Source organism: Zeugodacus cucurbitae, chromosome 3 (assembly GCF_028554725.1).
Source record: "Zeugodacus cucurbitae isolate PBARC_wt_2022May chromosome 3, idZeuCucr1.2, whole genome shotgun sequence".
NCBI lineage: Eukaryota > Metazoa > Arthropoda > Insecta > Diptera > Tephritidae > Zeugodacus > Zeugodacus cucurbitae.
Window position 1 is genome coordinate 69640278 of NC_071668.1, and position 23944 is coordinate 69664221.

A 23944-nucleotide genomic window follows, 5' to 3' on the forward strand; every position below is an offset into this window, starting at 1 on the left:
CGCAACAAGAGATTTATTTTTTTGATTGGTTGAATGCAATAGATTGAGGCTGTAGTTTGCATCCAGACTGGGATGCTATGATCATTCGTTTAAGCGTGGAGTCCTAAGAAACACGCACTTGCGAGACTGTGGCGGATGTCGGCAAACGAACGGTAAAGTGTCTTGAGTTACGGTAATCAGTTTCATGTGATTTTATTTTGTGATTTCAATTGGCAGTGTTAATTTGTAAGTGCTTTCATATGCTAAACACTTACGTAATTTTTAGGCTGTGAATACGATTTTAAAAAATCTAGATTTTATATTGAGTTATCCTTACAGGATACAAGTAAATATATCGCATTAGAAATCGCGTGAGTGTTACGAGAAACGTGATTGTCCTTAAACGTTCTTAAAGGATATACCACAGCGTTTACATTTGAAACAAGGATAACTACTTGATACAATCGTCAGTATGCCAACAGCCGCTGAAGAATCGATCGATGCTTTCCAGCATTACTACTCACGTCCACCAGAGCGCCCGAAATCGCGTTCATGGAAACAGGTGATTTATGATCCTGAAGAAAAAACCTACTGTGGCCGTACAGTGGATAGTTGGGGTGAGTAGTTAAAATAATTTAATGGAAAGATCTAGAAATATTAACTGAGAACCTGAATTATTTTTATGAGCTAAAGTAAACAACTCTACAAAACCTTAAAACTTAGAAACTTAAAAAATGTTTTGAATAATCTCTCAAAGTAAAAAAATAAACAATCGGATGAAAACAAAATAAGAATTTTTAAATGTTGGTAAGGGTCTCAATATGTTATTATCCTTAGAGAAACGCCACTGGTAGTTACAGAAGTAGAACGTTAGCATTTTAAGCTGTTAACCTGGATGTGGTTGCTTAAACATCCCTACAGGATACGCATTCTCTAGAGGACAAATGTAAGTGAGTAGTTCTAAATAGTAGCAGATCTCTTCTGAATAGTATCGAGACCAACTCATATAGTTTTTAGAAATTCACAGAAAACATTTTTTATATTAAAGGGCTTTTTAATTTATTGTTGTGATTTTCAATTTGACGATCTTAGTTTATGCAACTCAAGATCAGTCCGTTGTACAAGCGTGTTCAGAAAATACGGGGAATTACAATTGTCCAAAAGTCTAATTGTTAAAATATTTTTTTTAATTTTATTAATTTATTATGTTGATATAAATATGAAGTACGAAAAAATTTGCAACTGTTCATTGCTACTTTGTCTATAGTATCCCATATGATGAGACGTGCTTTTCAGAGCTTAGCGATTTTTTATTCCCAAAAGCTCACAATTTGTTGCTTGTTAGTAAAATCTTGTCCAAAAACAATAATGTAGCTTCCAGATTAGATTTGTCAGACATGACTTCGTGTGAATTTTTTCTATTTCAGAAAAATATAGAGAACCTTAAGGGACCGTCGTTTTTCAAGCATTCGAGAAACCGCTGAAAGACCCAAAAGCAAAAAATCGGGATTGAGAAGTGTTTAGACTATTGGAAGAAGCGCTGGCATAAGTGCATAATACTATTATATTATAAGGTGACAACATTAATGACGAATGAAAAAATATTGTTAAATTGTAAAATTGAAATTCCCGTTATTTTTGAAAACCTTTCAAAGAATTTCATTTCAAATTACAAGATTTCCCCTCTAATTTAATTTTGACAATTTTACATATTGAACACCCTATATATTTAAGCTTCTAAGTCGCAAAATTTGTCTGAGAATTCCAGACTAAATATGTGTGTCGTTGATTATGATATTATGGAATGGATATTCGTAAACTTGGTATTGTGTCTAACTAATATGCGTATCATATTAGCACAGTTGATATTTATGTAAATTGTATTTGAAATGTCAATACTATAGTAGCATTATTAAACAAATTTATTAACTCAAAAAATTGAAAGATATAAACAAGCAAAGTACAATTTTATTTGACAAATTTTGTTCCCATCAATAGGGGCATTCAAAAGTATTAAGTTGACTTTGAGACGAACAATAAAGGCTTCCCTTCGTTACAAATAAATTTTCCTTCCGGTTAGAACAGGAAAATGAATTTAACATAGAAACCAGAGAGAGAGAGACATATATAGATTAAGTGTCTTTCTATCTATTATTCTGTCTCTTATTGGTTTCCATGTCAAATCCATTTTCATGGTCTATTCCAATTCCATGTTCTAAGAAACCAATTCAACGCCCTGTTTTAAGAACCATCTGTGGGTTCTAAATCCCAATTCCAAGAGAGTCGATAGTTTTTAGCGCTAAATTGTTGTACCCTTGTCAAACCAATATTAGGCATTATGTCAAATGCTTTATTATTCTTTAGGAATAGCCCATTTCCCTCTCAAATGGCAAACATAGCCAATGTAACTACATGAGAACGTAAGCTTTACAGCAAACATTTCACGCGCATTGACAACTTCTCCCTTCATATACCACTTAACTGTTAGAAAAATGTCTCATAAAAATATCTTGAATTAATTGCTTTTAGAAAAAGTATAATTTTGAATTGAAAACTATGATATGGGCGTAGATATGGAGCTTGGTCAGCATTCAGTGTGGGTCTGTAATAGAGGGATTTTCAAAAGTAGACCGATAGGGACAGCAAACGACGCTATAGTTTTTCTTGTTCTTTTGACATTTCTCTTCAGTAAGGTTTGCCATGGAAACATATACGATCCAACAACGAGTCGAGATTATTAAAATTTAATTTACCGAAATTCGAGTCAGTGGCCTCAACTTTAAGAGCGCTACGTTCAATTTAGGGTCTGACTGAATGGCTTCGTCAATAAGCAAAATATGTGTTATTGGTCGGGCAGCAATCCTCAAGTACTCCATGAGTCACCATTGCATCCCGAAAAAATTACGGTTTGGTGCGGTTTATGGGCCAGCGGCGTCATTGGGTCGTACTTCTTTCTAGATGACCAAGACCGTCACGTTACTGTGAATGGGAATCGCTACCGGTCAGTGATAATAATATGATGATATAATAATAATTTTGGCCCAAATTGGATGATATGGACATGGACAATATATAGTTCCAACAGAACGGCGCCACAAGCCACACAGCGAAGGTCAGAATCGATTTATTGAAAACCAAGTTTGTCTCACGAAATGGACCAGTCAATTGACCGCTTCGGTCGTGCGATTTGACACCGTTATACTATTCCCTGTGGGGCTACATCAATTCTATGGTCTATATCGACAAGCCAACGACGATTGATGAACTTCGTACGAATATCGAACGTTAAATTGCAACAGTATCGGCCGATTTATGCTTGAAAACCGTCGAAAATTGAGTTCAGCGTCTGGACTTCAGCAAGCGTGCCCGTGGTGCCATCGGTGTTGGCCAAAGGAATAAAAAATTTCATTGATATCTTTGTAGTAGGAGAGTAGAGTATTTTATAGTACAACAGAAACCTACGAATTTGAATTTCAATACCTCAATTATTGATTCATACAATCTATGCAAATGTATAAAATTTCGAAAATCATACTTTTCGCACAAACTGCAACTCATTTTGCAACGTCAGCAAATAATTTTTCACAGTGCACATACAGTGGTGCATAAAATACGCACAGTTAAGTGCATTGAACTATGTGTATACTATAAGCGCTGCAAGTAGACAAGTATATTGGTACATATTTCGGATATGTTTAGCAACACTCCCCGCACACCTGAACTGCATAACTGTGTTATGGTTTCGCTGATACACACCAGTCTGCAGTCTTCATGCAAGCGTAGTGGTGGTTTACTACAGCAAGTGACTGTGTGCGTGGAAGATTTTACCCGGAGCAACGGTCACAGACATGCTGTACACTATGCAACCCTTAATAACAGGAAAAAGCAATGCACTCATATGTACATATGTATGTATGTTAGTAAAACAGGAAGAAACTCAAATTTGAGCAGAAACGCTGGAGTAGCGCAACGAATGAGCGCATTTGAAGGAACAGATTGAGTTATAAAGCAATAAAGAATGGGCGCGTAAAATTTGCCAAAGCCATCAGGTACACAGGTACACATGCATAGAGGTAATGTTGTGTTGTGTTGTGTGTGTGTATGTGTGTTTAATTGTTGATTCATTGTTATGCCTCTTCTTTATTGTTCTTTATGGAAATGATCATCCACCATAAATGACTCGTTGGTTTTTCGCTTGTAGCACTTAAGTGGAAGGCATGAAGAGAGCATTTTGCGCGCTGTTCCGCGATTTGACATATTTTGTTGCATTAAACCAAGTACTCAAGTAGCGGCAATGGATGTGTGAGATACGTATATCAAATATTGGTACTAGGGTGTGTGCGATGTATTTGAAAATCGTTCTAAACAGAGACTAAATTTGCAAAACTATTATGGATTCATTGGTTTCCGTGAGTTCTTGTCCAATAGGAATACTGTAACTATATCCCAGCCTACATATTCGCTAGACATGACTCTATGTGACTGTTTCCTATTTCCAAAAACTTAAGGTTTTACAATCATACGAAAAATGGCCGAAAGAGCCAAAGGTTATCCCAAAAATCGAGTTTTAGAAGTGCTTCGACAATTGGAAGAAGCTCTGACATAAGTGCATAATATTGAATGGGAACTATTTTAAGTTATTAACTTTAACTTACTTTAACTTACTATTTTAACTTGAGTATTAAACGGAGAGAACACTAGTTCTTCGATTTACTACATATGTGAAAATTGAGAGCAAAACTTATAAGAGTGTCAATATTAAATTCGTTTACATTACAGCAAATTATTGTATTAATACTTGTGACTGCATCAAATATAGTTTAAAGTTCACTTCCTTGCACCTAAAGAAGTTACAATCTGAAAAGATTCAAACAATTAATTGTGCTCTCCAGTAACAAGCTGAGACTAGTGGCACTCTATAATGGCCACTGCAGACAACGGTGTAATCTGCACAAACTGGAAATATACTCGTCGGATCTTTGCCGATTCTGCGATCTGGTAGCGAATACACCTGAGCAATTACTCCTTGACTGCCTGGTGAACGCGAAGAAAAGAGGTCAGACAATTGGGGCTCTATATCCCCAAAGAAGTAGTATCGCATCCATCAGCTGTTAAGGTTTCTTAACGTGACGGTGTTAGATGGTTTACTGTGATAACTGGAGAGGGCACAATAGACCTTAGGTCGCTGTGCAATCTCAATATGTATTCTAATCTTGTGGTCTAAGGTTTAGGCTATGCTTTCTTATCACAAAATTTTATTGAAATGAAAAAGAGGGTTCGTACATGTCGGCATATTTGATTTATAGCACTTGTTTGTTCGATTGGGCACTTCCTCAGGACTCCAAAACAATCAATAATCTATGTGAATCCAAGAAAGCTTAGAATATAGAAATACACTCAATTTAAGATAGTATTGGAATTTGTAAAACACACTCAGCTCTCCGTGTGGTGCTAAGTACAATAAGCCCAATAAGCCCAATAAATGCTTATAATCATCTCAGCGTAATATAAATGACATAGCGATTAAATGTGAATCCCTACTGGAAAATTGAGAATCACAGGAAATCCAACAAATTTAATATTTCCAATAAGAAGTTACCACCAAAGAAAGTAAACTCAACGGCCCTCCCTTAATGTTATGAGACCTGGATAATAATATTTACTTTTTAAAACTATTTTTAGCTTGAGGTTTTAGAATGCACACCACTATATAGTAGAAGAAACTTCGCAACACATTAGAGTTTCACCAAAAAAACAACGAAATTAAGAAACCGAAGCAACTCACCCTAGTAAATAAACGTGTATATGTAATTAGCAACTACAAATATAACTCCGACATATAGATCATTGTGTGCATATAAGATGTATCAATGTATTAGTAAACCATTTCGTAGCGTAAAAATTTGCGAATGACTGCAACATAACTTCTACGTCTGCAGTGGCGCCGACAAAAAGCTGACTGCTCAGCGAATGCAACAAACACCGCAAGCGAAATTGTTGCTGTCGATGACACTTTATTTTTTACGTTTTTTATTTCTTTATTTTTTCCGCTGTTGTTGTAGAGTTATTTTGGCACAGAAGCATAAGAAGAAGAAGACATACATACATACATATATCTGTTTATGTATATATATATATGCATTTGTCTCTGTGTTAGTGCTGCTGTTAGCATGTTCATCGTCAAATTGGGGTCAATGCGATGCTGACTGGAACAAAAACCATTACTAAAGACTCATATATCTATACTTTTGTATGAATGTTCGTATTTATATGTTTGTAGTAGCTCGAAGACGCCAAGTGGAGTCAAGCACTAAAATGTTGAGTTGAACTGAGGCAACAACAGCAGTTTGTCGCCAGCATAAATAGAGTGAGTGGGTGGTTGAGAGGCCGACAGACAGGCGGGCAAGCAAGTGACCCGGCCATGTGCTTGCATATACATACATATTTATATTTGTATGTATGTTTATATGTATGAGGTGTCCCACTTCTTTGAGTAGCTTCATGTTATGGTACAATATTTATTTTTATGCTTTTCTTGTTGTTGCTCTGATTTTTGCTTGTATGCGAAATGAAGATGTTAGGTCTTACACATACAAACAAACATACATACAGACATACTTGAGTACAGAAATATTTAGCGAGCTGACTGACTGACTACTGTTACTCAGCTTCATGGTAAATACATACAAAAATATCTACGCTTCATTTACTGCCTATAATTGTGCTATTTTCAAATTCCTGTAGCTATGTGTACAACAAATATGCATAAGCATAATATTATTAAGCTTGCTGGCACCACAAAATTTATTCGAAAAATAAATAATAAAAAAATTTCGTATAAAACACAAAATAAATTTGAAGTTATTGCCGCGGCAAACCAAAACAAATGCGAAACCGCTCTCATACTACTGAGCGCGCACTTTTAGCGCCAACATCGCTAAACACAATCGAAAGGGTGGGTCCCCGCCGCGTTAGTTCAACACAATTCGCACTCAAATGCGAGCGCTCAAGCCGTCTGAGCGTGTTTTTGAGTTTTGTTGATCGCTTGGTTGGTTCGTTCGTTGATTGTTTGCTAGTGACTGGGCTTGTTGGTTAGGTTGACTGGTTGTTTGGTCGCCGTTTTTAACGTGTTCTGAGTCTCTGTCATGCCACAGTCTCTGCTCGCATACAGTTGGCGTACAGTCAATAGTAGAGACAAGTTTCAGTCACAGTTGAGCATTTGTTTTGAGACGCGCACGCAAGCTACACTCTAAGCGTGTTTCCGTTCAACATTCGTCATCAATTCAATAGCTAAATAATACAAAAACAAAAAAGTAAGAAATACAACGCAGAGCAGCTGCTTGTTCGACTGCTTTGCCGCCTTAGTGAGTTGTGGACGACGACACGTTTTTCAGTGTGTCTTTTACCTTGCGGGAGAGTTGGCTTAGTGAGTTGAATTGGTGCGAAAACGAACGGTAGTGTGTTGATTCATCAGTTCGAAATACAAAAAATATGTGAAAAATGCAATAAAATCGACAAATAATAACAACTGTTTTGTAAAATAAAAATAAATAATTAAAATTCCAAGAAAACATCCGCCATTCAAGCAATTTCTATGTTTTTTTTTATCTCTGTGCTCTGTGATTCAACTTAAAAATCAGCTAGCCAACCTAGCAGTGGTAGCTCACTTACACACACCCAAAACCTCATTTGTTCGTTCGAACGTGAATTGAAAACTTCAAAGAAAAAAAGGTGTGGTTGTAACATTTGGTGCGCGCTCTCGCCGTTGTCTTGAAGCCACTTACTTATGTATAAACTTCGCTAGTTTGGGCTTGAGACAAATGACTTGTTATTTGTCTACAAAGAGCATGACTAACTAACACTGAGCGCAAGTTGTGATAACGCCCGTTAAACGTGATAATATTTGGCAATTCGCATAGAAATTGTTTAATATTAAATTCTAAAGAAAAAAAATGCTGTCTATACATAGGAATGTCAACAAACGAAATTTTTAAAAATAATGAATGTTAATCATATATAGTGGGAAAAAATGGGGAGAGGCATGAAAAAATGACGAAAAAATACTCCAAAAAATACAGGAAAATAATAATAAAAAAGTAGTGGTATATAAATATATAAATCTTTATATGCATATATGTATGTATGTATGATTAAATTTAATAAGGCATGAACCATGAACAAAATATAAAAAAATAAAAACAATTAAATTTTAACCTATCATTGAATCAAAAAAAGGCATAAAATCGCATTAATAAAATATTAAAATTATTTAGACAAAATACATTTTTTGTCTGGATAAAAAACTAAAAAGTACAATAAAATGCAAAACTTTTTTAAAATATTAAAAAATATAATAATCAAAAATAACTCATTTACGAATTTTTATTTTTAACAGTAAAATATAATAATAGATTTATCAATATGATATATATATTATAATACAAAGAAAATAATAATAATAAGAAAAAAATTAATTTAAAAAAATTTTGAAACCAGTTTCATAAAAAACATATTTCAAGTCAACTGATAACACTGTCCAACAAATGAAGACTTTTTGAATGGAACCGAATAGCGACCCCATAATTCTGAAAGGGTATGTTGAGTAGATCATTTTTGTAAAACAAACTTATGGTCCAGCACGTCTGAGTTTTTTTACAGTGAGTCAAAGTTTTCATTTTTTGGTCGAAGGGAGTATTATACTATATGAAAAAAATGTTGTAAGTTAATGTCTGATAGAATTCTTATGGTCAGAGTTGTATTGTGGAATTGTATGAGGATTATTTTTGTGGAAGATCTTGCCACTTTAACTGGTTTCTTTATGGGTCAATTTGACCCTTTTTTCGAGAAAATCAAAAAATATCCTTTAAAAAAGGACATTTAAGGATTAAAATATTCTACGAAAATGTTTGGCGGAAAATTTCAGAAAATTTCAGCTCTTTACAATTAATTGACAAAATTACACGCCAACATAACAAAGTAGGTGAAAATGTCGTCAAGTTCGTCCGGGCCAAACACTGAGTTCTCGCGTGTCAGCTTTGACTTACAAATCGGATGTGATAAAATTAAGCATAATTGACTTACTAAGCAGTACATATCGGGTGTGATTTTTACTAAAATTAATATAAAAAAGAATTAAAGCTTAAATAAGCATGGCGGATTCTGTTTGCAAATTAAGAGATTGGTTTTGTTTTATTTGTGGACATTTTACGCACCTTCAAAGCAGAAGAAAGATATTCCCTACAATTGAAGAACCATATTTTCTTTGCTTTGGAACACGATTTTTATGTGAAGCTTGGATACCAAGAACTGTATGTACTACTTGCGAAAGTGGTCTTTTGACCTGGTACAAAGGCGGTACTGACCCACTGTAAAAAAAACTCAGACGTGCTGGACCATAAGTTTGTTCTACAAATATGATCTACTCAACATACCCTTTCAAAATTATAGGGTCGCTATTCTTTTCCAAAAATGCTGTTGGACAGTGTAATTGAGAATATAAAAATATAAAAATTTATTTAAGTAATTAGAAAATGTAAAATAATTTTATTTTAGCAATTAAAATAACTTAATTATTCAAAATAATTTAAAAAAAAGTATTGAGTAACGTAAAATATATGTAAAATAATATTCAATTAATTTATATTAAATAATGTTAAACGAGAAAAAATTATTTTTTTATTTTTATTAATGAAAAATTAGTAACTCTATTAATTATAGGTCTACAACTTTGCTTCCGGCGTTTTTTTGTAAATTTAAGGCTTTACTTTATAAAACGGTTACAAAAATGTTATTCAAAATATTGGCCGTCGCTAGCTACTACTTTTGACAATCTATCTGGCAGCATGCGTATTCCGTGACGAAAGAAATCCTCATCTTTCGAGTCGATCCAAGTATGAATCCAATTTTTGACTTCTCCATAAGAACTGAAGTGCTCGTAAGCTAGACCGTGTGCCATAGATCGAAAAAATGGTAGTCAGATGGAGTAACGTCTGGAGAATACGGCGGGGGTAAGATCTCCCATATTTTTTGACCACCTTTGCGACGTGAGGCCGAGCATTGTCATGCAGGAGAATGACTTTATCGTGTCTTTCCTCGTACTGTGGTCGTTTTTCTTTTAGTGCTCGGCTCGAACGCATCAATTGCGTTCGGTATCGATCTCTTGTGATGGTTTCACTTGCATCTTCGAAAATCTTCTCCCTTCCACCACCGTGACGGTCTTCGACTTCATAATCACCATTCTTAAAACGTTGGAACCATTCACGACATGTTCTTTCACTTAGGACAGCCTCACCGTACGTATCCGAAAGCATTCGATGAGCCTCAGCCGCACTTTTCTTGGAATTAAAAAAGAAAAGCAAAATTTCCCGCAAATGTCGAGAATTCGGCTCAAAAAGTAACATTTTCAGTTGAGAATAAGTTTGGGATGCAAATGGGTTAATGTTGACACAAATGTCCAAGATCGATATAAAACGATTAAATCGATTTAATCGACCAGTGCTTGACCCTAGAGACATCTATTGGAAAACGGCAGAAGCAAAGTTGTAGACCTAATATATTAATTTGCTAATAAAAAATCTCTAGTACAAATACTTAAAATTTACATAATTATAAAGATAAAAAATTAATTAATCAGAATAAGATACAGGCCTAAATACATATCTATGTATATAATATAAAATAAAATACAAATCGAACAAAAAAAGCCAAACTTTTAATGATAACAGTAAAAAATACATCAAAGAGTATTTCATTTAATTAAATTTAAATACAATAAATAATAATAATTAATAATTTCGTATATATTAATAATTACAAAAACATTAAAAATTAATTAAATATTTTTAAAACAATTTTTTTTAATATAGATGATAATTTTTAAAAATGCCAAAGTATGATAAAATAAAAATTTATTATATAAACAATATAATATATGAAAACTACAAATTTATATTTAATAAAATAGAATAAAAAAAATAAATATTTAATGATACAAATAATTTTGATATGAAATAAAAAATTAAAAAAAAAATTTAGTGCCTAGAAGGTCAAAAGTCAATAAAGTTCAAAAATGTATTCTTCTTCAATAAAAAAAAATTTATTATAATTTTAGTGAAAAATAATTTTACTAAAATAAAAATATTTATATTTATAATATGTATGTACGTACATATGTAAAAAAAAAATATTTGAAATCAAAAGTAAAATATTTCAGTAAATGAATACCCCTAAAACAAAAGTAAAACTAAAAACCCAAAAAACATTTCCAACATTTTCACTGAGTACACAGTACCGTTGCCAAACTATGAAAACGCTAAATATTTATACCACCACACTATTTCCTTAACACCCCAACAACAACTTACAACACACGCCGCGTATTGTATTCGTTTTTTTTTTTTCATTTTCGGCAGCGTCTGTTCGCCACTGTTGCTTGCATTTTTCGAAGTGCACACGTTCAATGTGGTTTTCAAAAGTGCAATTGTTAAGCAAATTCACGGCCAAAAATATTCAAAACCACACCAAGGCATACGCCTTGGACGCAGTGTACATCACGCTCACTTTCACAGAAGAATTATTTCTATACCGACGATTGCCAACGGTCGACATCAGTGGTACGCCGCTAATAATTCCGAAAATCGCGCCAGAAGCCCAGTTCGGTAGTAGCGGTGCGTATACACGACGGTGCGGCAAGTTCGGTAGACAGCGCTCATACACATACATATGTGCAGATGTAAATATAAATACATATGTATAAGTGTGATATTACAAAAGGAAAAAGTGTGAAAAAGCATTTTGTCGTGTGTTATTGTTGTTGTCAAAGTTTACAAGCGCCTCGCGTTAAGACTCTGAAGACCATTAGCTGACTATTCAGCTTCCTAGTGTGTGTAGCCTTCGGTCGAACCAACAGCCATCGCGGAAATATTAAAAGCTAATGCAATGGAATATTTGTGATAATCTATTTTTTTCCTCTTACTTCATTATTTATGTTCTTCATTTACTGCAATAGGAGACGCAGACTTGCATAAGTCATTGGATTTATAAATAAAACGAACTCTTGTGCGGAAAAGTAAATATAAACACATATATAATACTGAAAATAATAGAAATTCTGAAAAAGTGTCTCTGTGTTTGTGAAAAGTTGCTAAGACATCACTAAAGACGACCTGCAAGCTCGCAATTCCAAAAAGTGTTTTGTTTAGTCTAAAGAGTTTCAAATCAGCGTTAAATAACAAATTCAGCAATTCAAAATGTCTAAGCCACAGCCTATGGAAATGTCCAATATGGATATAGATTTCCACGAACGTAAAGCAGAGCCCTTCAAAATGAGCAAATTTCTGTACAATTCAGAGGAGGGTACTGTAATGGGACGTGATCGCGCCTCGTGGGGTAAGTTTTCAAAAGAAAAACGACAAAATAGGAACCTACTAGAGACGTAGGTCTTCATTTATAGAATTGTTATAAAATATATAATATGGAACATAATAACAACTGGTCGTAGGGTTGTTAAAAAAATCCCACAATCGATCAAATGAAGATTGAATGACGAATGATTATACCTTTAAGGGGTTATATACAGTTAGACGGCCGAAAATAAGTGAATTTTCCAGAATTTTTTCTGAGAAAACTTTTGAATTTATTGATCCAAAAACTTAAACACATATTATGGTATCTTTTAAGACTTAGGTACTAGTAAAAAATATTTATTTGAAAAAGAGCTACAGCTGATCACCAGGATCTCCTCTCAAAAAAGACGTTTTGCGGTGACCACTATATCTCGGAACTGGATCATCCGAAATTAAAAAACCAAACAGATTTCGTTAAAATAATGTTAAATCTAGTAATTAATCGAAGGAATAAGCAAAATAAAATTTTTTGACAAAATGGCGGTTTCTCAAAAAAAAAAAATCGATTTTTCACGGAAATTTCGGCCTTAAATTGTTTATAAAAAAAAAAAATATTTATCGGAGAGAAAAAATCTTCGATCAATTACTAAAAAATATATTTAAGAAGGTCGTGTTAAAATTTGAGACTAATCGGTCTAGCCGTTTTCGAGTAATGTTGGTCACCGACTTTGAAAATACCATTTTGAGAAAAACGCGTTTAAAGTTTGGACCTTGTACTTCCAAGCACTCTGAAACGCCTTCTAAAATTTTTCATTTGCTTGTAACTTTGAAAATATTCACCGGAACGATTTCTGTGTGTATTCTTAAATATATGTACATTAAGAAAATGAAATAAAAAAATCGATTTTTTGATAATTCTAACTGTATATAACCCCTTAAAGCATATTTACAAAACTAAAATAAATTATACTTATAAGATATTTACGGTGATTGAGGTTATCACTTAGTTAGGATAGCCATGCTATCATAATCTTTTTCAAAAACTACCGATTTACTAAAGTAAAACTGATTTTTAGATTCACAAATATTTTAAAAATCGATTTAGAAACAATTGTCAATTGCTTGTCTAGAATCAATTTCTCAAAGAAAAGTAAATAAGAACAAACACTTTTACTTTTATAATCGTTCTCAAACACATCGGGTTTATTTTACCAAGTCAAAAAGATTTTCAGATTTTGGTTTTTTTTGGTATTCTAATTAAGAATCTCAAAGCATCCTATACTTTCAAGATTATATGTTGAAATGTTCTCAGAGAGGGCGTTCTTCATATATATCATATATATTATATATACATACCATCAGTTTTGGACCATTTGCTAGAATAAAAAGTTTTCGAAAACGAGCCTAGAAAGGATAATATTATAATCCAGCCATTTCGATCGGTTTTAGATATAGAATACAATTTAAGTATTTATACGAATGACCAAGTATAGACTCCAATAATACTTAGTATTGCTGACTTATATAGAGTTTTTAAACTTCGCCTGAACAGACTATTTTCATATAGTTGATTTCGCTTACAGTTATCATATATTATACTAAATACGATATTGGTTATATCGAATATATTAATATGACAAAACTGATAGATTTATTAATCCAAATGAAACTTATTCGAAAAGTATTGTCTTGAGTCAGAAACAACCTGATGTAATATCTTGAGAAGACATTTAAGAACAAATTAATGCATATTTTTTAATATCTGATTTGAAAATATAAAGCTCACTTCCACAAAATTATTTCACAAAACATTTGCAAACCTTTAGCTTTGTTGTAAAATTACGAGAAACGTAAAATTTCCCAATTAGTCAAAGCTTTTACATAATTTTCATTTGCGTCAGTATATTAAAGAAACCATATTTGGTTAAAAATAAATACATATATTCACGAAATTTTCACCTTGAACTACACAGATGAACAAAATCATGTTCATTACACTTTTGCCGCGGCGGCTATATGAAATGATGTAATCTTTATTAACAGCGTGACATCAAATGATCATTAATTGCTAAATAAAATGCCAAAAATATTAGAATACTTTAAATATAGATGATAGATATAGAATATGTACCTACATGTAAGATTGTGAAAATTGGCATAAAAACCAAAGAAAGTGAAGATAATTATTGCAGCTTAAAAGCTTTGCCAATTGGTTAATAGAAATATTAAAATTTGCATAAAATTTTGCTCGTGATCGTGTAAATAATGAGCATTGTTATTGTTGTAAATAGTTTTTTTTTATTAGTAATAATATATTAGATGTATATATGTGTGTGCGTGTACTACAAGCCGGCACGTGCATTTCATTATAAACTGCCTTAATTAGTTAGAACTAATTGTTTCTGCAGAAAAATGCTGTATTTCACAGTACAAATATAGAAATATATACTATATATGTAAGTATTCAAGCGAGTTATGAAATTCTAAGTACTTCAAGCAGAGAGAGAGTAGATCAAGTAGGGTAACATATGGAGGCCGAATTCGACTACTACACCCCAACAAAGTTCATCTAAATGTTTTATCGAAAGATAAACGGAAATCTATATATGGTTCTATTACAATTACATTATTTAGAATTCTCTTTGCAACATTTCTCTTAGTTTTATAAATCTATGACTATTTTGAACTTCAAAACTGCAGAAATTACTCGTTTTTACGAAATTTTTGTAGAATTATGTGGACATTACTGATGCACTTGCTTCCGGTATATCTTCTTTTAAATGAAGTTTTCGGAGCTACCTTATATTTTAAGAGTATGTCTCACTGTAAAGATCACTAGGAGCAAACTGTCTTGAAAATGCAAATGGGTTTAAAAATTCTAAATTATCATACATAGTGTGATTGGAACTGAAAAACATCATGTTTGATGATTACAAAAATTTTCAAAAAATTATGAGTAAAAAGTCTTCCAACTACGGATGCAGAACTTTTAGTCCAACTCAACTCAACTCGTCAAGAACTTTAAATTGTTGCATAGTGTTTTTAGAATGAAAGCAAGAAATAATATTATATTTAAATGTCTCTATTATAGGGTCTATACTATGAGGGATGTATTTTAAGGTTTTAAAATTAACATCCATACAATTCCCGTTTCATATTTAAGATCTCTTTGATATTTCAATATTGAGTTTTCAGATTGGAGTAAGAATTTCAATATATTAGCCAATATTTCTAAGGAAATAATCAGGGATCTGCATATTAATCGATGTGGTTTGGTTTTTTATTAATTATTTAATTAATTAATTATTAATTATATGATTTTTCTTCGAGTAAATTTTTAGAATATTTTTTAAAATTCTATAATATTTCGTAATACAAAATATTATTTTCCTGAGAAAATCATCTTTATAGGTAGGAAGAGAGGTTTCAGAAAATTTTTCATATCGAAAATTTTGTTTTGTGATTGAGATAACGGGATAAAAATTGTTTTCCGAGAGAGAATTTTTTCTTTTCATTCGAATTTAATTATTTTATATTTTCCTAATCATTAAAAATCGAGTATTCTATTGAATTTGAAGCAGTCAGACATTGCTTCGATATTTATTTCTTGTACGCTCTACACTTCCTGGCATCAGCTAAAAATACCGTAAAATAAAAGCCATAAATATCTGCCACAGATGTGTTTAGAAAGCGAAAAAAACCAATGAGAAACGATGCACTGAGCACAGAGCTGCTGCAGCAGGCAAAGCGAGAGCATTTTGAACCGTGAGATGAACGAAAGCATGCAACAGAGATGTTGGTGATTCTTTAATTTTTCATATTTATCTTTATGCACTTGCAACTTGCACATTTTGGCGCTCAAATGCCAGCAAAAGTGAGTCTGCCATACACCTGCCGTTGTACAAAAATATATATTGAGGCATATGGCTGTCTGCGCACCTAAGCAACTTTGCGTGTAAATGTCAAACGTCGCGCAATGTAAACAGTACTCAAAGTGCGGACAACTGTCAAAGTAAACTTTGTGTATTTTCCTTTCATTCAATTATTTATTATCACAAGTATTTGTTTACGCGCTAATGTCGCTTTGATGGCATTTACTCACGTTTACTCATTCCACCAGAAATGCCTTTCGCCTCATACCAATTTTCGTTTGTTTGTTTACCTGTGTCGAAATACAGGCATTTTTGTTTATATCAATAGCGTAATAAAATGGTGTGATTATGAGTGTATGTGTGTGTGTATATATAGTTTGAGCCAACACCTAAACTAACTGCTTCGTAACGGTGCACAGTGGTTGCTTGGTCTGCACTGGTTTCCAATTCAGTTAACATTTCTGTCTTTTGAGAGTATATGTGTGAGTCTGTTTTTCTCTGCATCTCCACTACCTCCTGCGGTCAATAGCACAGAAATAGTAAGCCAAGCGCAAACGTTGCGTCCAAGTTGTGTTTGGTGCATTCGTAGCTTCAACGCTCACTTCCTGCTCACTGCACAATTCATACAAAGTGCAAGTGCTCCTTCCTTTTTCCATTTCAAATTTAACACAATTTCTGTTTTTGTCATATTTCAGCATGCGTCACTTGCAATGCCGGTTAGACGGAGACGACAACTGTCGTTGGCGTTGTTGTGCTGTTGGCCTGAATCGCTTTCATTGAGGTTAAGTTGTGTACGATTCAGTTTTGTTTATTACAATTTCGACCGCATACCGGAGTAGTAGTATTTGAGTAATGTTTTGCAGTAAATTTCTTACATGCTGAGTGATTTATCACCGCTGCAACTCAAATGTGAGTGAGTGTGTACTACATATGAGTAGAAGTGAGTGAGAAATATGCATCAACAGTTTGAGTCATTTAACACGACGTGTGTTATTTATGGATGGCGCTCTTCAAATGACCCAGCAGCAAATTTATTTCATTATATTATTTCATACTTTGTATTTAAATAAATGTGTCTCACTTACTTTATAGGGTAAGCCACTCATCACCCTCTCTGAGAGGCCCTCTAATATTAAGAGTTTATACTATATATTGGATATTATAGATTATTAATTTTGAGTAGCCTTTTTAATCTTTTTGTGAATGAGTGTTAAAAAAACATCCAAAATACCGATTTAAACATTCAATATAAATTTTTAAATACCCCTTTACCCAAAAATGCATTTAGAGTTAAAAAATTGAATCCATGTACTGCTCCTAGCTTTATATGAAAATGTGAATAAGTAGAGAGAGAAAAGAAAAAAAGAAAAAAGTTCTCTAAAATCTCGAGTGTATCTCTTAGTCCAGTTATTATACTACAAAAAATTGTCTCCATTCTCTTTTCAACAGACAAGTCCATATTATTCTTTATGTCTCTTCGTTAAGCCCGTCCGCACAGTTCCATTAACTTTGACAATGGACACGAAATAAGAAAAAAGCTGTCCTAGTTGATGTGCAACGTAGGTTAGACCTCTCTCTATAGATATTAGAACAATTATCTCTCTTCTCTTTTCTTTTCAACAGAACTGATTATGATAATTAAGTTTTTGGAAATGGATCGGAGAAACCATTTAATTCAAAAGTCATTTCCATTATACATGTATCATATTTAGCTGCCAAGTGAGTCCAAACTAACAGTAAATGTCGCGAATACAAACTGTCTTGGAAGTATATGCCGTATATACTGTCTTTATGAGTATATACCGAATTTAGTTTTCTTAACTTTAGCTAAGTCCTAACTTTTCTTGTACTAAACTCTGACTAAAAAACTGGAAAAAATATACTTTAATTCTCATTCATATTAGATCTCCATAGATCTTTATATATTCTTTAACCTAGCCTAACTATTCTTGTACTATTCTCATATGTCTAAGCATATTCGAAAATAGTTAGAATATATTTGCCTTTTTATGTCCATATTTTCTTCTTAGTCTATAAGATTCATCTGACTTTTCTTACAAGTCTTATTAGTAGATTGTGCTCTCATTTGTATGTGCACTCTCTCAAGATATTTTTTGCAATCTAAGTACCCAAAGCTCTTTCATTTCACTTCCACATTATTCATATTCACTTCATTCAACTCAGCTTAACAAGCAATAAGCCTTCTATTAAATTAGTCACATTTAAAGATCGCGTAGATCAGTTGGAACTCAAGAGTGTCACAGCGTAATGTAATTATGATTATTGCAATGCTCAGACTCAGTTTTAATGAATCATTCATTTAACCCTATCGACTTCATACAATTCATTGATTAATGCCCAGCCTTTTGTGAACAATGGAACAGTAGCAACGAGCAATTATGTGCCGCTGAAATAAAAAATAAATAAAAGTAAGAGACGTCATGTATGACAAACGCAGTGTTGATAATTAAATAGAGGCAATTTGTGAACGCTTGTTAAACACAAATGATCGAGAAGATCATTAGTTTTAGTGCCACATTTGAGCAGAAGGGGCTTTAGCGTGCGTTTTATGAGGTTTTAGCGATTTTTATTGACGCTCATTACATTTGAAATACCAACAATAAATAGTAAACTAATTATTTATTTATTTTCTACTCTCTATTACAGCAAAGATCGGTATTTTCTACACAGCTTTCTATGGTGTATTGGCCGCGTTGGTGGCCATTTGCATGTGGGTGTTCTTTCAAACACTGGATCCACGTATACCCAAGTGGACATTGCATAAATCCATAATTGGCACAAATCCAGGTAAATTAACACATTATAATTAAACTTAAATGAGTGTCTAAAATAAATAATACATTCTAGGTCTTGGTTTCCGTCCACTGCCACCATCGGACAATGTTGAGAGCACATTGATTTGGTACAAGGGTACGCAACATGAGAACTACAAACACTGGACGGACTCGTTGGATGAGTTCTTGGCAGGTTTGTATGCAGTTACCACTTTAAAATATTAACTTTAATAATTATTAAAATAACCGTTATTAAATCTTGTTGATTTGCAGTCTACAAAGTGCCTGGCCTAACACCGGGTCGTGGTCAGAACATCTACAATTGTGATTACAATCAACCGCCACCAAAGGGACAAGTTTGCGATGTCGATATTAAAACATGGGATCCATGCACCAAGGAAAACAATTACAGCTATCACAAGAGTTCACCATGTGTTTTCTTGAAATTGAATAAAATTTTTGGTTGGGAACCGGAGTATTATAATAGCTCCAGCGACTTGCCCGAGAATATGCCAACCAGTTTGAAAACTTATATTGGTGAAATTGAAGAGAAGCAAAGGCACAAGGTATAAGCACTTTACATATTTATTTTTATAGTACTAGAAATTACTGAACTAACTTTTGTTTTTTTTTTTCTTATTTTAGTTAAACACAATTTGGGTCTCATGCGAAGGCGAGAATCCTGCTGATCAAGAGAACGTCGGTCCGGTCAACTACTTGCCAATTCGTGGCTTCCCCGGCTACTTCTATCCTTATCAGAATTCCGAGGGTTATCTTAGTCCACTCGTAGCTGTGCACTTCGAGCGGCCGAAGCGTATGTGTTGAATATTATAGAGATATGTTATTTACAGCTTGAATTGTATTACTTGGATTCGAGAACTCCATATTTCTTTATAAATCGATAGTGATTTGGAGAGTGAAACACTAACTTTGCAAAAAAGCTACTCAACGAGTTCGCTCAGGCAATGAGGAGTTTAAATAATCCTAACTTCATCAAAATAAGGAGGACTTTGAAGAATTATGTCACAAAGCATGACTAAAGAAAAAAAATTGTATCAAAACTTTGCGACCAATTATGGGAACGATGTTTCGAAGTACTGATCTCGACAGATGTATTCATGAAAACATCTGGTTCAAATTTATTTATCCTTTAAAGCAATTTTATACTTCAGTGTCTGTAAACCAGAAAACAGACCCTATTTAAACTTTAATGTCTAGATCTGTTGACGATTTTAAATCCTTAAAGCTATGATAATACTTATTAGAGCTTCTGAAAACTGAATAAGACTCTAGAACTAAAACTTAGTCACGATATAATTTAAGGTTATGTCAAAAGCTCTTTCTAAAAAGCTCTTAACGTGGAACTCATATTGGAATTCTATAATAAAAAACTTCTCTTAGAACTGTGCTAGCTATTAGGAAAACAAACTGAAAGCTTCTCAGAGGTTTTATGTGAAGAGAAACCAGAATGTACATTGTACTTTATACGTGCTGTTGATAATAATATGTAAGAGCTAGATTTTATCGATTGGTGGAAAATACATTATTGGAATAATAGACTGGAGGTTGAAAATAGTCGAAAAATAGATGAAAAGAATTGAAATCTATAGAGACAAATATCTATATATACAATATTTAGCGAAAATACTTCACAAAGGTTAAAAAGATCGTGTAGAATCAATGGTATATTTCGTTATATTACATTGGATCGGACCCTTATAATTTTCTAAATAATATAATATTGGTTGAGCTGATATTATTTTCGACAGATGAAATTTAGATCATCTCGTTGCAATCATTAGTGTGCTCACTGGTCATTGTTCAGTACGTAAACATACAGAGAAATTAGGCCGAGTCGAGGCAGACACAAGTTGCCAAAGCTGCTTGGAGGAAGACAAAGAGGAATCATCAAAGCACCTCCTCCTTTAATGTCCAGGATTCGCCAGACCAAGGTTAAAACGACTCGATAGGCACACCTTCTGTGAAACCAGCGAAGTGACGTCATTAGAAGACTTAAGAACTTTGCAATAGAAACCTTGATCTTGCACTTTTACGAACCATGAGGGTCTTGGCGATCCATTAGGAATAGTTGGATGCCATAGAGGGCAGTCGAAGCTATCTAAGTTAGACTGTCTGCAGTTGTGGAGATCAACCCAACCGAACCTAACTTTAGACGAAAGGTGGACTAGTGTCAAGTGAATACTAAGATGCTTTTTCATTCAAGTAGATCACAGTCCATCTCCAAAGCTTCTACTGCCGACCAAATGGCAGTGAATGGCTATTTTACTATATTTTTATTAGTAAATACATTTTATAGACTCCTAATTATCTTTTATACATTTTAGATAAATGTAAAATTACTCTAAGCTTTTAAAATGGCAATTTCTTACCACAAACTAATATCAATTACCATTTTCCAGGTGGCATCATCATCAATATCGAATGCAAAGCTTGGGCACGCAACATTTTACACGATCGCAAGGAGCGACTTGGCTCCGTGCACTTCGAGTTGCTGATCGATTAACAGAGTGTGGGGAAAATGTTTGATATTTACAATAACAACTAAAACATTAAAGCGGCGCGCCGGCAATTTGAATGAATGCCATAACACGAGCAGCATAGATTTTTCAGCTATATTGTATACACACAGATACAAACATACAAAACCTACATACAAAAAGAGAAAATTTAAATCAACACAAATTTATTATATACCAAGGAGCTATGCAGTCGAACGATTAGCACTACAACAATCCCACATATGTATACAGACAGACCTACATACAACACAACTATGTACCATTTAGTATAAAGCAATACGAGACAATTTGTTGGGTTCTATAGTTATGTAAATTGCTTGCTAATCTTTTTTGTTCATTTAATTTAATTTAATTTAAAAATTTCATTTCTATTAGTTTGTATGATGTCGTTGTTTAGCTTTTAAGCAGATAATATATATATAAATATGTAACTATGTGTAAGTTGAAAAGCAAAAAGTGAACGAATTATAGTAAAATAATCATTAAATAATACCAAATGTATGTATTTTAGTACACTTTGCAAACAGTTTTAGAACCACTACAAACATACAAATATACATAGGTATATACACAGAAGTGTTTATATGCCACAAATGTGAGAATAACAACAACTGTGCAAATATTTGACAATCTTTTTCCTCTTTTAGACAAAACGTACAGTCCTAATCGTATATATAGATATGTAACTGGCAAATATATACATACAGAAAATTAATACAAACTTACAAGGCATTACTGTTCTGAAAGTAGATACTTTAATGGAGACCACTCATCCAAATGCACAGCCAAAGTATATTTCAAGACACACACCCACAAAAAGGTTGCATATTCTTGTATTGTATTTTAAGTTAACTGCCATTCATAATTTCGCCACGCATAAAAGTATGCTAAATATATTGACGATTTACATGCGAGAAAAATATTTCATTTGTCAGGAAATTTTAAGGGAATTGCTAAGTGAAAATTATGAAAGTGCTGAATATGTTAAAATTGGCGTGTTTAAATATATCGTTTTGGACATTTTTAATATTTACAAAAATAAGCTGATCCGATTTTTTGCCTCGGGATCTCGAAATTAATTTTCTGCACTACTTAGATGAGTATAATGCACTTGGGACTCACGTATAAACTATTTGGCAGCGATAATTTTCTAAATAAAATTCTATACACAATTTCGGGATCTCGATATGAATTTTTAACTGAGGTCTTGCTCCTAAAATTATGCTAAAAATGTAATATTTTTCCTTTTAAATTTCGGGATCTCGATATGAATTTTTAACTGAGGTCTTACTGCTAAAATTATGCTAAAAATTTAATATTTTTCATTTTAAGTTTTCAGTGATAAAAAGCGACGAGATTTTGGTCTTTAAATATTTCGAGATCCCAGAATGAATTTAAAATTGTAGTCGTACTCTTGGAGAAATATTCAAAGTTTTAAATTTTGATTCTCAATGTAAAGAATGGACCATTTCGGCTTTGAAAATTTTTGGGATCTCGATATGAATTTGTAATTGTGGTCGTACTCCTGAAGATAGATTCTAAATTTTATATTTTGATTCATAGTGCAAAGAACGGACCATTCACATACGGTAGAGCGATAATTTTCAAAATAAAATGCTATGAAAAATTTCGGGATCCCGATATGAATTTCATAAGTGATCAGGCTCTTCAAAATAGGCTGAAAATTTTAAATATGAATTTTATAAAATATTCAGTAATAAAAAGAGACGAATTTAAAATTTGGAAAACAAGTTGGAATCCCGAATTTATTTTGAAAATGTGGTTATTGCGCCTAAAAATAGGCTTTAAATTTAAAATTTACTCTTACTAAAATTTTCAGTAAAAAAAAATGAGATTCAAATTTTGAAAAATGTCGGAATTACGAAATATTTTTACAAATATTCTCAAGATCCCAATAATCAGCTGACAATTAAAAAAAAAATTTCAAGGGATGTTTGAGATACAAAGTCGTGAAATAGATTCCTAAAAAATAAATATAGCTTTATCACAAGGCTTAAACTTTGCTTATAAATTAACAAAATGAATTTAAAATAATATTTTCTTTGTTGAATGAAATATTTTTCAATGTCCGTAAACACATTTTTCTTCTAAGAAAAGCTTGTAAATCGAGAGAGTTCTTCTGAAAACACTCACGAGAAAAAATATAAATATATGAATACCTAGATAACTGTAATGTCAGCGCGTCATAATTTTGCTTTTGTAAACGAATAATTAATTTGCTTAGTTTTAAAATAAAAAAAAACAACAATAATGCTATATAAAACGAACAACCGCCACACAGGCCGTACAACAAGCCAACCCAACACAAACAACAACCAAGAGAGCGCAACAGACAAGTTAGCGGTAAATAAGTATACACCTAGCAATGTACAAGTAGTTCAATCCAAATAAAA

At 32.9% G+C, this 23944-nt stretch overlaps 1 protein-coding gene across 5 annotated transcripts; it reads left to right on the forward strand.

Moving 5' to 3' along the window:
• LOC105217885 (sodium/potassium-transporting ATPase subunit beta-2) lies at positions 1–23267 on the forward strand. Of its 5 annotated transcripts, none has more exons than XM_029043807.2 (7): positions 1–152; positions 319–596; positions 18863–19003; positions 19064–19183; positions 19264–19556; positions 19636–19804; positions 21411–23267. In XM_029043807.2, exons 2-7 carry the CDS (start codon positions 452–454, stop codon positions 21512–21514), a joined length of 972 nt encoding a protein of 323 aa, XP_028899640.1. In that variant the 5' UTR covers positions 1–152; positions 319–451; the 3' UTR covers positions 21515–23267. The 5 variants fall into 5 exon arrangements, with proteins under 5 accessions (XP_028899640.1, XP_011191420.1, XP_054082786.1 ...); XM_011193118.3 differs by having other exon boundaries at positions 94–225; XM_054226811.1 differs by lacking the exons at positions 1–152; positions 319–596 and adding exons at positions 7142–7292; positions 11987–12366.
• Positions 23268–23944: the final 677 nt, after the last annotated feature.

Bases quoted from the DNA above. Each gene is read 5' to 3' on its own strand.
- LOC105217885 (XM_029043807.2), top strand. From the start codon at position 452: ATGCCAACAGCCGCTGAAGAATCGATCGATGCTTTCCAGCATTACTAC. The intron at 597-18,862 runs GTGAGTAGTTAA...TCTCTATTACAG, and splicing joins CCGTACAGTGGATAGTTGGG to CAAAGATCGGTATTTTCTAC. The intron at 19,004-19,063 runs GTAAATTAACAC...AATACATTCTAG, and splicing joins CATAATTGGCACAAATCCAG to GTCTTGGTTTCCGTCCACTG.